The sequence below is a fragment of the Pavona decussata genome, unplaced genomic scaffold, assembly GCF_977016875.1.
Source record: "Pavona decussata unplaced genomic scaffold, jaPavDecu1.1 SCAFFOLD_602, whole genome shotgun sequence".
NCBI classification, from domain to species: domain Eukaryota; kingdom Metazoa; phylum Cnidaria; class Anthozoa; order Scleractinia; family Agariciidae; genus Pavona; species Pavona decussata.
In genome coordinates this window covers 3235193-3253305 of record NW_028145860.1, presented here as the reverse complement: position 1 = coordinate 3253305, position 18113 = coordinate 3235193, and the positions used below count along the sequence as shown (strand labels likewise).

Below are 18113 nucleotides of genomic sequence, written 5' to 3'. Positions count from 1 at the left end.
AATGCGCAGCTGACAACAATGAGAGAATAGTCACTTAAATTAAAAATCGTAAATGAAAAGCGATATATTAATATATGAAAAAGCATTGAAATTATCACGCCACACAATGAGGGTCAGATATAACCCGGCAAGATATTGAGAAAATAAAAGCCAAGGAAGTTCTTGGAAAAATTCATTTAGCAAGTTTTCTTTTGACGAATTTCTGAATTCAGTATTGTCTAGTTATGGATCTGAGCTTTTGGTTTTGGAGCCTCAAGGTTTCTCGGCCGTACAAACACTTCGCCGGCTAGCTATGTTGTCAATCAAACAAAAAAGAGGAACCTTTCGGTCGTTCTGATATGCTTGTAAGAGTAATTTATGCAGACTGATTCAGAAATCCTTGTTTTAAGTTTCATGACAGCCTCTGATCTCACAAGTGCCTTTGGTGGTCAACTGTGGTAGCTGGTATTTATATAACGGTTGAATTCCCCGCTTTCTTTGCGCAAATAGGCAGAATCCCGCAAAGTGAAGAGCCTTGCCTCTTTCATGTAATTGGGACATGTCACGAACAGCTTTTGATTTGGCCTCGATAGGAGGCCGGGGTAAATAATTGTTGTTAATGCGATAGCAAATGCAGCATCTGGTTCAGTGACGACTGACACAGAAGCCACCACAGAGTCAAACAAGAAAGCGACCGAGATCTGACCCGCCACCACAAAGAGTCAGCTCTTCACGTTAACCAACGAACCTTCCGGAAGGAAACATAAGCGGTTCATAGGACGCTGCTTGCAACATCCTTAGGCCGGGAGAGGCATCTTTCCGTTCGACCAGCCAAGATTCAGTTTCAGTATGGGGAAAAAACAGAGCAAAAAACTAGACCCTGAAATCTTAGGCGATCTCTTAAAACACACGAATTTTGACGAGAAGGAGCTGAAATCCTGGTATAAAGGTTTCCTCAAAGACTGCCCTAGCGGCTATCTGACGAAACAACAGTTCATTGAGATGTACAGGAAAGTGTTCGATAAAGGAGACGCTTCCAGACTCGCCGCTTGCGTGTTTCGACGATTTGATGTCAACGGCGACGGCAAGATAGGCAAGTGGTGTAAATTTTGATATTTTAAGACATTGTACTTTGGGGGTTAATATTTTCCTGTTTTTTATTTCAGTTTATTTTGTTTTAAAGAAACAAATCTACAACATTGCTTGATCCAATTTCTTTTTATTGCAAACTATTTTCATTTGTATAACAATAGCATCGACGCTTCCATCTCGAAATAAAGTCACACTCGCTAAGTCAAATTAAAAACAGCAGCGTCGAGAGCGTAAATGTCGGCTGGATTATCCCTTTCGTAACTAGCTTCTGTGGATTAGTGAAAACTGATGACTCGAGGATTTTAACGAGGGCAAGTGTTAACTACGTTCTCGACAATTCTTTATTACTTTTGCAGAAAAAAAGCTTATTTTTCAGGTGGATTTATTCTTTGCGACGATGAAACTTTTCGTCAAAGCTCAAAACAAATGAGGGGAAAAGACTCGTGTTTACAGTGTGTTCCGAAGTGCCATGAATAATTAAACATTGGTCGGTAATTGGATTTTTTGCTCCTTATTGCACGAATTCTTCCTTTCACTGGAGAAAGTTTTTTTGTTCTCGAAAGATGTGTAAATTTTAATATATGTAGGTACTCGAATTGAAAAGACGCTGCCGGTAGGATGCGAAGTGTTAAAATTATTCTTAGCAGCGGGAAAAATAAATCAGGGTTAAGCTCGCCTCGAAATTCGCGCAGAAAAGGCAGCGAAAACATTTTATCGTTGCGCAGTGATCTGTCGACCGGAAAGATTATTAGTCACAACCAACGTACCGCCCTACTTGTCAACTGCTTGATTTCCATAAAGAAATTCTGTAAATATGCATTTGGATGACGTGCGAACGAAATGAATGAGGCTCGGTAATTTTTGAAAGGTACTGTCGAGCGTTTGTGAGACAGGTGCAAAGAAAAGGGAAGGTTTTTGTCGCTTAATATTTCCCCGAAGTGAATTAACTGTTTCAACCCGTAGAAAGTGAGAGACATTAAAACATAACCATTGATCTTCTTCCTGAAATAAGTCAGATTCGTATCTACTGATAATGTGTTGAATTAGCATTGGCAAGGATTTTAACTGAGAAACTCGCTGTCAATATGGTTCAATATTCTCAATATTTTCATTATTCTCAATTTCCTCGACTCTGCTTATATCGCTGATCCAGATTGTCTTCCATTACAATACCTTAACAAATCTTACACCAACGCCGATGCTAACGCAAATCGCTCACGATTTTTTCTTTTCTTTCTCATTACATTATAGGCGCCTATATTTTTGAATAGATATTTCAAACAGCCTTGCCAAATGTAGACGCAATATTTAAAAAAACACACTTACGGAAGACAAAGTGTCTTTTCAGTTTATTGACGATTTCCAACACGCTATTAAAATTCGTTGTATTTCTACCGAAAACTAAATTCGGAATTTAAAAAACAAACAGGCTTTCATATTCATCTTTAACTTGGATCAAAATTCGTTGTAAAGTCAGTTCATGTCTCAAGTTATATTCCTGTTTTACATAAAAAATTAATATGTAAAACGAAACTTTTTGAACCGAACTTGAAATGTTAATTTTCACTTGCGGTCCGTGACGTATGTATAAAACGAAAGACTTTTGCTGTCAGTCGAACGAAGCATTTTTTCAGTTAATTTTGAGGGATATGGCAAATACTGTAAACTGGGACAGTTGTACTTCAATTCTTGCTAAAATAAGAAACAGGTAGACAAATTTAGGTTGATTTAAAACCTTCATGTAGATCGTGAATTTCGCCGGCTGTTGTGGAGTCAAGAAAGTGACCCTTAAGCCCTCGGTATCAACATGCATTTTCCCTTCCCTGTTCTTCATATCTTTCTTATGGACACTTTTCCTTTGGAGTGATCATTTCCGTTTTTCTCATGACGTGTACGTTTGTTAAGGAGAAAATAGGCATTAATCAATGTTGGGGCTGAATTCGCTGAAAAGATCAATAAAATAAAGCCAGAGTTCACTTATGGGTGATATGTAGGCAGTAATAAAAATAAAAAGAGATGTTTACTTCTATAGCACGTAAATTACAAACGAGTTTTAATAATTCAAAATTGTCATGGGTTTCTTATAAACAGGAAGTTTTAAGTCTAGAAGGGCGGTCTAGAAACATCTAATCTTCGACCCAGCACTGGTAAAACAAATTAGCGGTTGTTTTCAGTTTCCAGCGAATCAACAGTTCCGTATGAAAACACAGCTGCAGATCAGGGGAAAAGCTACAAAACCAGAAACGTGTGGTTCTCCGGCCATTGCGTAGCTATTTTGTTGGATTTCAGATAACCGATCGTTTCAAGAGACATCATCTAATTTCGCTCGCTATCAGTCTTTTTTTGGTCGTTTACTTTAGGGGTGGCTGATCACCGACGGTTTGCTAGCGTAAGTGGCTGGTTGAGTCGATCATTTAATAAGGCTTAGATACTCAATGCCGTGGCGCACAAAGGTATGCAAAAGAAAGTGGTAGCGTTGATGTCATTTCATCATCTTGCTTCGAAATTATCGCTAGGAGTGTTGTGCGGTACAGTTCCTGATGCGGACATACGGAAATAACATCTCCATGTTATTTTATGTTCAGAAATAGCGCCAATACCATGTTGTAGCCCGCGCACCGGCATGTACGTGACTGAAGACTGAAAGGTGACCACGCAAAGCTGTTCGCGCGCTGCATGGTCACAGCGGCAATCACGTGACATTGCGTGTGCGGTGTGTGTGGTCATCACGTGCAGTTGCGCGCAAAGCACTAGCCTGTGACCGGCTGTCTCTCTTCTCTCCGCCGAGAGAAGCGACAGCCGGATGTGTTCGCAGGCTAGCAAAGCACATGATCGAGTTGTGCGCGTATAAATGCAGGTGGTGCATCAATCACATGACATTTCCCGCGGTGCACAATAAAAATACAGATATTCCTGATCACATAAACAGTCACGTGAACTTGCGCACACGAGGTGTTGCATGCGTGATGTGTGACTACAAAGACTACAAAGGTATTACAGCGTTTTAAAAGTTTTAAGGGTAATACTGATACCTTAGTACTCATACATACACATACAATGGAGGCAAAACCATGTGAAAAAGCGTGCATGGTGACAGACAGGAAATCGTTGATATATCTCGATAATAAATGACATGAAACGCGCAAAATGCAATCGAAAATCCTGCGTGACAGGCGCTAGAAAGGGGAAGGGAGAAGACGAATAACAAAAAAAGAAAACGGCCTTACCTCTACAACACTGAATCCTGCAACTGTGTCCTGTGTCCTGTGACTTTTCCAATATTCCTTGCAGTTTCAGTCCACTATGTTTATCCTATTTCAGGCAAGTTATACATAAGATTACCATCCTTATGACGACAAAATGTTGTAAAGAAAAAAGAGAAGGAAAAACTCGGCAAAAATCGTGAACGTGGGCTACAGGGCACGCTCGGAGAATAGAAATTTAGTCTAATTTGCAAAGACACCAGTAACGGCCAGGAATATTAAATGTTCAGGAAATTTGTCTTTATCGTATACGAAACAATTGTGTTTAAATAAGCTCACTTATTTTCAAAAACATGCGCAATTTATAACAATTGAAGCATTTTCACTAGTGAATAAAGACCCTTGCAATGATGCTGGCAACTTCATTTGTTAAATAGGTAAAACAGCATGAATGAAAAAATATGGTAAAGGTAAGCCGCCTGCACACGACCAAAATACAACTCTAATTTTGTCCCTTTTATTTTGCAAAACATAAGTAAAGTAGTAAAGTTGCTGCTCAATGCGGGTTTTCATTTAAATTTTCCACTTTATTGTATTAGGATTTGAAACGTCTCAAAAGCTCCGGGAATGAAAATAGTTGTACTCACCGGTGTCGCGTAGCAGTTTGCTGTTTTAATTTGTTGCTTGAAAATGCTCGAATTAAATGACGAACCCGGTCAGGCAAACGTCTTGGGCCATGTCTTCTACTGGAGTTGAACTTGTCGTCTCTATTGCTAAAAGCAAAATGAAATTTGAGGAGGGCAGAACTCCGTCTTAAGTGAAGATACTGGTCCGCCATGAATGACTAACCTGGCGCTTCAACTTTCCATCCGCAGTCCTTTGCCATTTTAAGGAGAAAATAAGGATTTTCGCTTGTCTTTTTCGAATAAATCCATGGAAATTAGTTTTGAGAAATCTTTTTTCAAGTGAGCAATCAAATTTCATTCATTTTCGACAAAACTACGAAAAAATGCAGTTGAAAAGTTGAAATCCAAAGAGTGTTTTACCTGTGTTGTTGTGTGTTCAAGGTCTTTTGACTTTTGAAGCCAACTAAGTGCATGTACGGCGTGATGGACCAATCAGCAGAAAGAAAAAAAAACAACACTTTATTCTCTTTTGGCCAATCAGAATTAGTTTTTGGCGAGGATTCCGGATCACGCTTGAAATAATCTAATGCATTCACACTGAAAAGAAAGAATATCGAACACCTAGTAGCTTACCAGGAAATCTTATGGTGTTTTTAAATTTGCTGAGGTGAAGCAGAGCGAAATTCCTTCCTTCAATCCGGATACCGCATTATATTTTGCTTGATATCTATTGTGTGAGAGGTAACATTTGTACTGACCCCTCCAACTAAAAATTCCTGGATCTGCCCCTGTTTTGCCTTGTAATATACAGTAAACGACCTTCATAACAGATGCGTCAATGACACCTGAATTTTCTCTTCCTAAATATGAGAACTTTTCTTTTGGATGAAAATTTAGTCAGCCCCTATACAACCTATCACCTGACACTCACCTCTTTACATTAAGTTGCAAATAATTGACTCGGAACTGAATAATTATTCACGTACACTATGTTTACCGGTGAGAAAGGCAACTTAAAATAGTTTCTGTTACGTATTTCCAAACACTTGTGCCACCCATCCGTTATACCCCCTTCCGCCCCTGCCGAAGCCGTTTATGCTCCTGATTAATCCCTGACGATGCTGCATAACTGGGACATTTTATACTCGGGTCATGCCTTGTGTATTTATTCGTTTCATTTTCTCGCAGATTTTCGTGAATTCATGTGCTCACTCTCGGTGTCGACCCGAGGTACAATGGAACAAAAACTCCGATGGGCGTTCAGCATCTACGACGTGAATGGCGATGGGTTTATTACAAAGCAAGAAATGTTCCGTATCGTCGACGCACTGTACAAAACAATGGGCGATAATCCGGGAGAAACCGAAGGCATCCCGAACTGGGACGAACTTACACCCGAGGAACGTACTCTTAAAGTATTTCACTGTTTTGACACAAACAAAGACGGCGTTTTGTCGCTGTCGGAATTTATCGAGGGAGCAATGAAAGACAAAACATTGGCTCTCATTCTTGAGCAAGGGGCAGAGAAGACATGAAGCATACTGCAGGAGAAATTGACCGATAACCAGAGTTTATACTCTATCACAAGAAGAACTTGTTTCCTTTTTCTTATTACAAATTAAATTTCGCTGCATTTTTGAATTCCGGAGAACTTGAGACAAATCAATGTTTATTTTATGAAGCACCGATTCATCAGTTCAACAAAGCATTGTACTTCACGTGACGGCCTTATCTCCGATCGGGACTGGAGTTTATGTTGGATTCTTCTCGTTATCTAGAAGAACGAGGCCTGTTGTATTAGTAGCAAGCATAGCATATTGCGACGAACCGATTCCCTTGGACTTGGTATTGGACTCGAAGTGAGCCTCGCCTTGGATCAGTTTTGAAGAACGCTGTACATTAAAAATACTTCTCTTCGAAGATAAAGCCTGTTCTACATGTGGGCCAATTATTAAGCAAGACATTATGACGCACCAGTGGTTAGACAGTGGCCGTCCTTGCTTCCTATTGGAACTGGAATTATTAATGTTTAAATTCTGAATAATCCGAAACTCACAGGGGATTTTTATAGAAGAAAAGATTCTCGCAGTCAACCAGGCTGTTGCAGAAAAAAATACTGAATTGAACGAAATCCCCGTCAAGCCTTATTTTTACAGTCTGGCTGCATAGATAACTGCGAGAATCCTTTCTTCTATATAATCTTTCATCCGCAGTGCGTATACATGTTTCATATTTATTCACAGGGGGTTAAATTACGGAGATGGACGCCAGCTCAGAAGTTCTCCTTCTAGAATGAGCTAGGAAGTTACATGTTTTCATGTGTTTGCAATCACAGCTTGTAACTGTTCAATATTTACGAGGAACTGGCGAATGGATATCGGAATCGATTTTGCGGAGGCCCCCTGACGAGTATGCGAACGGGGGAATAGACAAAATACTGACCTATACAACCATGTTATCTAGCCATGATTAACAATTTAGAAACAAACAAAATGTGCTCAAGAAAGAAGTATGTGCTAGACATTTCTTTGTCGCCTCCCTAGAGATGGAGGAAAAAAGTATGTCTTTTATTGCCTTTACAGTAAAGTCTTTGAACCAAGGAGTCTCAGTTGTTTTCCTAGTGTGTTCCTCTGAGTAAGTGGGAGTATTCCTCAAAAGGACTCCTTTTGGTGACATTGACTGACGTATACAATGGCGTATTCTCTGGTTTATTAAGATCCCGCTGGAAGTTAAAACTGCAGTCCCTCTAAAGGCAATGTTGTTTAAACCCTTAATAAACTTTCCAGATTTTGAGGACTGTGCCTACTTTTGCTACTACGCATACGTCCTGCTCATCTCGGGATGGTCTGGGAAAGTCGGGTTTCTTAACGGTGGTGCCTACTAAAACAAGACTTATTTTTGCGCGGTTTATAACTACGCAGGAAAAGCAGATCTTGGCAAGGGTTATTGGAATCTGAAAAGAAAATTAGGGTAACCACGCATTTTTCAGAGATAATTAAGCTTTAATGTGGGAAAAAATGCCATACAATGTTTTGTATTTTGGTGCTTTTTAAAATTACTGTTGCTTAATTATCTCTAAGAGATGCGTGGTTGCCCCCAATTTTCTTTTTGGATTACACGGTAGCCCTTGCTGAGATCTGCTTTTCCTGCATAGTCATAAACTGCGCAAAAATACTTTGGCATAGTAGGCACCGTCCTTAAGCTTAAAATATCAATAAGTCAAGTTCCGTTGCCCAGTTTGGTTTTTACTATTTGTCACTGAAATTTCCGCAAAGTTACAGTTTTTTGAAAATTTCCCAAGTTTGGCGTATGCTATGCCTTTACTTCCTGGAGATGACGTTTCGATAAGCTAGAGCACTTTCAATTTGCCAGAACCACACAACCAGTTTGAAATGGCATGCAACCTTTTGAACAATTTGAAGAGTTAGCTCAACAGGGGCCCGTTTCTCGAAAGTCCCGGTAACTTACCGGGCCCGATAAGTGTCTTTGGTGAAAAATGTTACTTAACAGAAGTCAATTTTCGTTAGCTTTGAATACTAAATCTCAAAATCTTACAATTCTTTAAACATATTGGCCAAGTACCATGTCTGTAATCACAGTGTAATCGGCGAAAAAAACATTTAAAAATATACTTACCGGGCCCGGTAAGTTACGGGACGTTCGAGAAACGGGCCCCAGGTTCTTAAAAATACCCATTCTAAAAATATTGAGCGCCAATTTGAAGGAATTGGAACGACTGGCACATAACCAGTCCATCGAATTGTTGTTGCATGGCTAGTCTGAATGGCCAGTTCTGAGAAATGGAGAAGGCCCCCTGTTTCGAGCCTATGCATTATTATTAGATGGTGATGGTAAATTAGACTTACCTGAAGACACTGATATAAGAAACATCGTCCGCATTGGCTTGAACAATCATGTGCAACGTATACCACCCACCCACATACCCCAAGTTGGCTCTTCATGAACCCCAGTCCACAGTCGGGAAAAGGTAGAGGTACCAATAAAGCCGCTCTCATCCCCAGGGTGACCAGCTGACCTAGAAACTTTGGATATGTCTTGGGGTGAAGCCCACACCGTAATAATAACTAACAATCTTTTATTAGGAAGCTCCATCACTAAGAGTGGTTTACATAGAAGTTCTAAAACTAGATATATATTAGATAATGATACAATTAGAAATCATAAAATATAGAGCTAAAATCGAAATATATATAAACTTAAATATAAAAAGCAGAAAAAAGACACTTCTTAAAAATTAGCAAACTTGCTAAAATTGCTGGAATAGAGCTGGCTGGGAACTGAATACATTAGACAGTTAACTGGCTGGAAAGTTTCCAAATATCTAGTTTGTTGAGATTTTTTTTAACACTGGTTCTAGCTGGGTAAAAAAAAATGTCTCGTACGCTTTTAAGATCTTCAGCTGAAAATCCTCGGGAGATAGCCAATCTGTTTAACTACCTACGTCGCATCAGTTTTCGCCCATGACACCCCCTCCCCTCCCCTCCCCCCTTCATCTGGAAGCGCTGCCAATGCACCAGCTTCCCCTCATATGTCGGAATTAACGCTCACGATTAGCGAAGTCCAATCCGTGCTAGACGCGCTTGATGTCACGAAAAGCAACAGGATCTGATAAAATCTTAGCGAAACTTCTTAAGGAAACAGTCCCTGTAATTGCACCATCTCTTGTAAGCTTTTTAAAAAGTTATTAAGCACTGGTTCTTTCCCGCAGAACTGGAAGGAAGCTAACGTTGTTCCTGCTTTTAAAAAGGGTGAGGGCGAGTGCACAGAGAATTACAGGCCCGTCTCCTTACCGTCAATGGTATATGTGTGTTTAACACTTCAAAGATAGACTGTACGAGGTGGTAAGAGATTGTTAACATGGATTTATTAGAGGGAGAATCATGCACCTCCAACCTTTTGGAAGTTTTGGACCACGTGGGCTCCCTACTAGACGACGGAAAACAGGTGGGCATGATCTTTATAGATATGTGTAAGGCCTTCGATAAGGTGAACCATGGCTGCCTGCTTCAAAAGTCGTACAAGTTCGGATTTAGAGGCAGCCTCTTGCAGTGGTTTAGCTCTTACCTGATGGGTCGCTACCAACGTGTAACCGTGCTTGGTGAAACCTCCGCTACTTTGCCTGTCAGCTCCGGAATACCTCAGGGCTCCATTTTAGGCCCGATGTTTTCTCTCATACATGTAATTAACTTGCCTGATTCGGTCCTGACGAGCCATGTTTAACAAATTAACCAAATTAAGTCTCAGGAAGATGCTGCAAGCTAACTTGCCTGCTGGCTAGATGACAGACATCACACTTACAGCTGGCTGGGATTTTCATTTCTCGTTGGCAGTGAAGAGCGGGTATTTTTTTCCCGCGAACGTTACATGTAAATAGTAACCAAGATTGACGTAGGGACACTCAGCTAGTGTTTAGTGCAACACAAGATTAATTTTCTCTAAAAGGGTCGTTGGGTACTTCTGATCTGTTTCGCCGAGTTTGAAGAAACAATGTTTCCGCGTCAATCATTTTTTCGCTGTTTATCTCACAGCTCCTCTTTGTGAATGCCAATTATGAAGTTTGTTCTTTTGTACCCCGTTTGTAATCTCGTACCCAGATCTCCCACGGTCCCCCGAACCGACTGAGATCTGGGTAAGAGATACCCGGTTCGTGCCGAGCATTAAAGTGATGGCGGCATAGTTAATCAAGGGACTGATTATGAAATCTTGCCATGAAAATAATGGTGCTGCAATTTATATTGGAAGGGCCGCGACCGTATACAATCCTTTGTTTTAATGTTCACACTACAGCTGAATATCTTAACAAGAACGTTTCTATTGTTCAAACACATTTCAAAATCTACTGTCGCTTGTGCTCGGTCAAAGCCAAAAATGTTAACAAAAACAAAACAAAGAAGTTTGCTCGGCTTCATAACCACTGCCTTTTATTAACTATGATGGTGGTAAGGAAGATAGAAAATCCCTTACAATCTTGGCAACAACCACCCTCCCCCCTCTCCGAAAAAAAAAAAGAAAAAACCTTCTGTTTTTGTAAATTTGAGCTTGGTGAAAGTAAAGACAAGTCATCACAAGCCAATGGAGTCCTCGCAGAATGGAGTCTAAAAGGGTACTCAAGTGTACTTGCAAGTGTTCAGGCTTAAAGCGTGAAGTTCACATGTAAAACATACAACCGCCTTTCAGAACTTCGTAGTGCCGTTATTGTGAAGGAAGTCTGTGAACAGGCTTCTAGGTAGGAAGTAGGGCACATGAAAAATACGCGCGACTTGCTCAACTCACACATTTTTCTTGAGCCCTACTCCACACAAAAGACTGTACACAGTATGGAGTGGATGCAAATTAATACTAGGGGTGGCAAATGTTCTTTCAAAAGACATACAGCGCCCACAAAATCGTAGATTTCATGGGTCCTGCAGTCTAAATATTTGCACAAGCTGTCTTGGAGTTTTCTTTCAAGGCCAAGAATGTCTCAGTCTCGAAGAAAAATACTCATATTGTGCCTCCCAAAATTTGCCACCCCTGATAGTTCATAGGGACATATTGTCCAGTCCTGGTTCCTCTGCTCTGTCAAGCAACTCATGGCGCACCGTGACTTGTGTGACAGAGAGGTGCACCGTGATTTGCGACAGAGCGGAGGGGCCAGGACTGGACTAGGGGGCATATGGATAGGGCATGCAAACATCCATCATTGGAGACCCATGGGTAGATAGTGGGGACTATCTGCCCCTGGGTCTCCGAGGATCCCAAACACCATCACCAGTTTTAAGATGGGTAGACAACCATACAGTACCAACTGATATGAAAAAGAACTGCCAAATCACAAGAGTGAAAAACACCTTTATTGAGGTCTTTATTTACAGAAATTTCATGAGGGAAGCACCAACAAAAGAAGGAAGACTGGATGTCAGGAAGAACAAAAGATGTTGGGGTGGAAAATAGTACATGAATTGAAGTTATTGAATGCTCATCATGTAAAGAGATTATTAGAAAAGTGGAAATTACAAAGGGAGAATGAGAATTTGATCGAAGAAAAATTAAAGGAAAAGGGTAAAAAGAGTTACCAATTTTTAAAAATATTAAGGCTTGCATAAAGTTCTCTGCCTGTGTGTGGTATGTACTCTTTCACCTCCAGCGTCTCTTTTTGCGCCACACATGATTTTCATGGACCCAATTGCCAATGAAAACTGACCTAAATACAGGTTTGTTACATGGCACCTTTGCTCTTGAATCCAATCACAAGCTTTGGTCTGTTACTTCTATTTTTGTTGAGAATCAAGTCTTGCGCAGCCTTCTCCTGTTTTTTGACTTCTCGCTCCAAAGACATTTTCTGCTCGGTCAGCACTCTTCTCTCTTCAACCATAGCCAAACGTTCTTCTGCCTGTATACCCAAGGGAAAGAAAGAGCACAAACAATCAGAATACTACATCATATGAAATCAGATATGCCCTTACCTGATTCCTTACGTAGGTTTCGCAATAAGTACGTGGGCTGGCTGATTTCAATAAATAGTACATCTTTGCACTAGCTATTTAAATTATTGCCTTCTACTAGCAGAGAAGTACTTTATTGTTTGGTTTTTAGTAAATCAGTGTTCCAGATAAGAGAGGGGTCTCAGGTCAAAAACCCAAGAAAACTGGCTTCCCGACCCAACAAAATGACTTGTAAACTTAACAAGATTTGGAGAGGAATTACACTTATTAACCCCTCAAAATTCTGTATTGACTCCTTAGCTTTGAAAGGTTTTGGAATACTGAGCAATAGCCAAGAAGAATACTTCTTAGAAAACATTGCCCCAGAGAAAAATTCAGTCCTCAAATTGGCAGCGAAAATCTAAAGTCACTAGCTTATTTGAAACTGTGGGATTTCATAAAAGGAAATAAAACATTGGTGATGAATATGTTTCGGACTTCTGATTATTTATGCGGTGATGACACCAGCTAAAGGGCATTAATGCATTAATTCTCCCCACAAGTGAAATACAAAATGTATTTTAAACTGAAGGGAGAATTTGCTGAAAATGATTAAAAACAGATTTCCAAATTACATGCGCTCAAAATTTGCTATCATATCCACGAATGACTTTATAAAGGGCACAGACATTTCTTAAAATGGAAAGTCCAATAATTAATAACAGCAGATCATTAAAAACAAACCAAACTTGACCACTGTTGCAAGATTATTTCTTCCTGCAGTATGATGAAATAGAAGTACAATTTGATTTAGTTTTAAGAAGACTACAGCTATATGAGAGGCAAACAAAGACAAACACTCATTACATGTTACACAATTCAAAACCCATCTATTAAAGATCATGAGATAAAAAAATATTTTTTACAAAACATGACATCACATTTTATGTGTTGCCAGGAACAATGCCTGCAGATGAACGTCCACTACAGCCTGGTTTTCACTAGCGACACAAGCACAGTTGCAAGCATAAGCACAAGCACGAGAATGCTTATTTCAATTTGAAAACGGCCTCAATGCAAGCATAAGCACAAGGATCAAAATTTTCCTTTTCTTGTGCTTGTGTCATGTTTGCTTTCACTTGACATAAAGCTCTTATGCTTGTGCCTGTGCTTGCATCGCTAATGAAAACCAGGCTTAATGGACAGCTACTGTAGACAGTATTTCTCCTACGCAGACACTCGATGTGATCTTAAGGATGTCCCCTTACTGGAGGTTTGACTATAGTCTATATATTTGTTTTATAACGGACTGACCTTGCCAGGTTTTTAGCCGGTGAATGACAAGTAGGTACCATGAAAGAGTAGTCACAATAGCATTGTTGAAAGTTCGCTGAATTTGCCTAGCGTTTCTCCAAACGTTGTCACACCCATACACTCTGCCGGCTAAAAACTTGGCTCTTACTTTCCAATATGCTACTTTAAATGTAATATTAGACATTGCAGTAGTTACAGAACATACCAGTTTTTGATTGGCTTCATCAAGATGTTTTTGTAATTCTTCAACTTTGCTTTCGAGTTGGTGAAACTTACGACGCTCTTCTTCCTAAAAAGTAACACAGCTTTTGTTCAGAAATCGTTAACTCAACATTATAAATCATTGCCTCATGGTATGAAACTCAACAGACAAAATTGAAGTGCTTGGTTCAAGAGAGACATGTGTGCATTTTTGGCCTCGAGATCTGAATTGTTCCAATCAGCTCTGACATACAGACTGGATTCTATGTAGGAAACATAGAGGCATGTTTATTTCCTAACCTTAAGGCTTCATCTTCAAGAATTAGCTTATTACTTTTTCCCAGAAAGCAAAGATACTAATGTGAAGCAGTCTTATAATTAATTAGTGCTGTCCCCAGTTTTGGCAAAAAAGGAAAAGAAATCAACCTCTCTTTTGTGTGAATTTCTCAAGTTAAGGGAAAAGTAATTAACTAATTCTTCAATTGAAACTATAAGGTCGAAAACCATATATGGAATTGTTTCTTCGTGGTCTCAGGGCCTGGTTGTTCAAAGAGTGGATAATGTTATCCAGTGGATAAATCACTATCCAGCTGATAAAATGTACTCCAACTAATCCATTTTATTCACTGGATAGCGACTTATCTGCAGGATAACGTTATTTGTGCTTTGAACAACTGGGGACTGGTCTGTATGTCAAAACTGAACTAAACCGGAGCAATCTGGATTTGAAGGCCACAAATGCACATCTATCTCTCTCACATCAAGCCCTTCCATTTTTAATAATGGTAATGCAATTCATTCCACAACTTTCATGATTACTGATAATGTCAGTGAATACAAAGTACCAAACAACTACCACAAATGTATCTGTAAGACCAAAAGTGTGACAACTTTAAAATTAAGTTATTTGTGCTTTCATGGACATAATAATTCAAAAAGAATTTGTGGATAGCTTTGCAGAAACATGAAGTTGTCACACTTCTCTTATTTTTGTATTAGAAAACACAACACAGACAGACCTTACACACTTTAAAGAGTAATGCTTACAAACTGTTTCAGCCCACAAAAAGCACACCAAGGGCTGTTTTATACCAGTCATACATACACATGTCCGCCTAACAATTCCTATGAAATCTTCCAAGTAACAGCTCCTTGAAGTGATCCTTAGGATTTGTGAAGACTTGAACTCTCCCATTTATGGAATGTTCCTATGAGAAGCGCGCTAAATAATTTTTCCGTAAGATGAAACTTCCTAAGCTTTCTGCAAGTTCAAAAAATGTGCAGTTCTCGCACGATTGAAGTTCTGGTTCAAATGTCAAGTTCAAGGCTATATTGGCACAAGAGAGAGCTAGGCTTAAATCCAAATGCTTGAAAAGACAGACTGTACTTGGTAATGTTTTCCTTGTCAATGGTCTGCTCACTGGGATCTGTGGAAACAATCTGAGTGTTTGCAGAAAAACGACACAAATTCACAAGCAAAGAAAAGAGGTTTCGATGGACAACAACAGGCAAAATTCAAGGGAATTCACGATCAAACATGAAGGCAGGAATCTTTTTCCTATGTTTGTGGTTCTGACCACAAATGCTGTGACAATTTTACAACAAAGGGTAAGCAAGACCACAATAACTCCTTTTCATTTTCTTCTCCCTGTTGTCAGTCTAAATAAAATTTAACGCTACTGAAGAAAACTACCCATACATTTTACCTCTTTCATTTGTTGCTCTTCAAGTTGTTCCAGTCGTCGTTTTTCAAACTCCTCGACCATCTGTTTTTCCATGACTCTCTTGGCTTCCTCTACTCGCTTCATAACCTCTGCATCAATTTCGTCCTTTCTTTTTGCAAGCTGCTCTTCCACTCTCTTAGCAACAAGTTCTTCAACTCGTTTCTGTGTTTCTTCTTCAACAATCATCTTTTCTTTCTCGGTGGCACGACTAAAAAGAAAACAAATTATGAATTGAAATGTGATCATAGGACTGCCTTGGATAACATTTTTTGAGCAACAGCTGTACTTAGGACTCAAGCCCTGATCAAATGGCGCATGGTAGTCAAAACTACCATTAACTATCATCAACCATCAAACGTCAGGTGGTCAAATGGCTCAAAGAAACTTGTGATAACTGACGATAGTTTACTGTGAGTTTCTAGTGTCCGACATCTGAAGAGTTGAAACATTGCAAACATGGCATCGTATTAAGTTACAAAATTTTGCATGGATGAATTTTTAGTGGCGAAACAGGGTGGCAGCCTGCTTCGTTTTCCTTCCCTTGTTGGAGAAACTAACAGAAAATGAATCTAGAGCAGTGGTGGAAGAGGGAACGGGCAAGGGCAAGGGAGTGAATAAAAAGGAGAGAAGGGAGCGGAAAACAACTGACCAAAAACTGTCATCGACTGCACGTATCATGTGCATGGTCAAACAAGAAAAACTATCATCCACTATCATGAAGAATTTGAACAGACTCAAAGTGAATGATAGTTGATGATGGTAGATGATAGTTGGTGGTCAAACAAATGTGCGAGTTTTAACTATCATTGACTATAATGCGCTGTTTGAGCAGGGTTAGACTGCAGCAAAATTTAATTTATGGCACAAGACTGTGGAGGAGAGGAGGAGGGGGACTGGGAGCAGAGATTATAGGTGAGAATGAGAAATTTTGCTACCCCTTTATTAAATTTCTGCCATGTTTGCTGCCCAGATGCAACGTAACTGGCTGCGTAAACATTCCAGATATTTCCATTGGGTCTTTTGGGTACATCAGTATTACGTTAGAATAAAAAAAACGAGCATTCTAGGACTAGATGTAGGAAAATGATCTCTGTCTTTTCGTTGATCATGATATGCTGCTACCTGCCCAGTAACCCAGTGTTGGCAAAAATTGATGTTGCAGCAGTGGGCACAGTAAGTGTTTTTTCGCCAACTGCCGTGAAGATTGCACAATTTGTCTGGTGTGTTCATGGCTTTAGTAAATGGTAAGTAAGTAACATTTTACGGTGTTCTAGATAGTGCGGCACCAGTACACTTTACACCTAAGTCGCCCATACAGCTGAAAGGAAGTCCCAGACAAGCTAACCACTAAACTACCGCACATCCACATGGCTTCAGTCAATAACAATGGTATATCTGATAGATCAGGTGAGACAATTTGTAAACAATTGCCACAACATAACTTTACCAGTAAAACAAACAACACAAGCATCTAACCGATCTACTATTAAACCAAAGACGTAAGCTTACAATTCAGCAAGATCTAGTTATGGCTTTCATTACTTTCAGTGTTTCAAAGAGTGCAGTACCACTACAAGCGATGAAAGCCATTATTTAAAGCTTATAAAGCTTATAGAGCAAGTTCGAACAAAGGAATAATTAATATAAATTAAAGAAACAAGTTCATTGTAGAAAACACGCATCAGACCAAAGGATCATCAAATTAATCCTTTACACGATCAACATGTGGCGAAAACATTCCCATAGACGTTACCTCAAAACGCTCAAAAGCAATAAAATATTAAGCTTGAGCTTATTATTAAATATTCGCTCTTACATTTTCCTCTGCCTTTCCATTTCTTGTAACCTCTCTTCTTCCTCTTTCCGTTTGCTTACATCATCATCTTTTCTCTTCACTATTGATCTCCCAAATCTATCAACGCTGGGTGAACGACTCCTGCTCCTGGAAAATCTCTTCTTTCTCCTCGGCGATCTTGAGCGACGGCGAGGAGAACGATCTCGGCTTCTTCTCTTAGACGAAGATGTCGACGGTGACCTACTTCGCGATCGCCTGCGATAACTGCGCTCTTTCTTGTGTTTTCGACGTGGGCTACCGCTCTTGCTTCTTGAGCGAGATCTTGACTCACTTTTCGGCATCGCAAAAGAAATATAATGGCTTTCAGAAGCTAAGAAATTAAAAGCACTGTCGCTTCCGTCATCATACCACGCTGGTAAGTTGAAATTGAAGTATTTATGCACCAGGCCCCTGCTAATACACAAGGGGCCACCCCTATAGAGTAATTTTACTCCCGATTATGACCAAAACACTGCACCGATTGTTTTCTAAAAAAAGGTAGATAATTTCGCATGAACAAAAACAAACTTTTAAAGCTTTTTTGATAGTACATGTATTTTTTTTCCAACAACTGTTTACTTAAATCAATGCACTGTCATTGAAATAATTAAATTTAATAAACGCCCGAAGACGCAGAAGATGGAGTAAACTTTTTTTCAAAGCATAAACTTACAGTAATATTAACAATTTTTTTCTGTTGGAACAGGTTTTGAAAC

General features: G+C 39.6%; 2 protein-coding genes across 6 annotated transcripts; one reads left to right on the top strand and one right to left on the bottom strand.

The window, feature by feature from the left end:
• LOC146449416 (neurocalcin homolog) lies at positions 1-7502 on the top strand. Of its 2 annotated transcripts, none has more exons than XM_085101925.1 (2): positions 1-1072; positions 6089-7502. In XM_085101925.1, exons 1-2 carry the CDS (start codon positions 829-831, stop codon positions 6433-6435), a joined length of 591 nt encoding a protein of 196 aa, XP_084958051.1. In that variant the 5' UTR covers positions 1-828; the 3' UTR covers positions 6436-7502. The 2 variants fall into 2 exon arrangements, with proteins under 2 accessions (XP_084958051.1, XP_084958052.1); XM_085101926.1 differs by lacking the exon at positions 1-1072 and adding an exon at positions 2649-4062.
• Positions 7503-11736: 4234 nt separating this feature from the next.
• On the bottom strand, positions 11737-17803 carry LOC146449415 (uncharacterized). 4 transcript variants are annotated; one of them, XR_014860584.1, is made up of 5 exons: positions 17380-17803; positions 15546-15771; positions 14945-15266; positions 13844-13927; positions 11737-12293 (listed from the first exon to the last, which is right to left on the bottom strand). XR_014860584.1 is itself a non-coding variant. In XM_085101269.1 (4 exons), exons 1-4 carry the CDS (start codon positions 17697-17699, stop codon positions 12120-12122), a joined length of 804 nt encoding a protein of 267 aa, XP_084957395.1. In that variant the 5' UTR covers positions 17700-17803; the 3' UTR covers positions 11737-12119. The 4 variants fall into 4 exon arrangements, 3 of the variants coding, with proteins under 3 accessions (XP_084957395.1, XP_084957394.1, XP_084957396.1); XM_085101269.1 differs by lacking the exon at positions 14945-15266; XM_085101268.1 differs by lacking the exons at positions 11737-12293; positions 14945-15266 and having other exon boundaries at positions 13463-13927.
• Between the last annotated feature and the right edge of the window lie 310 nt (positions 17804-18113).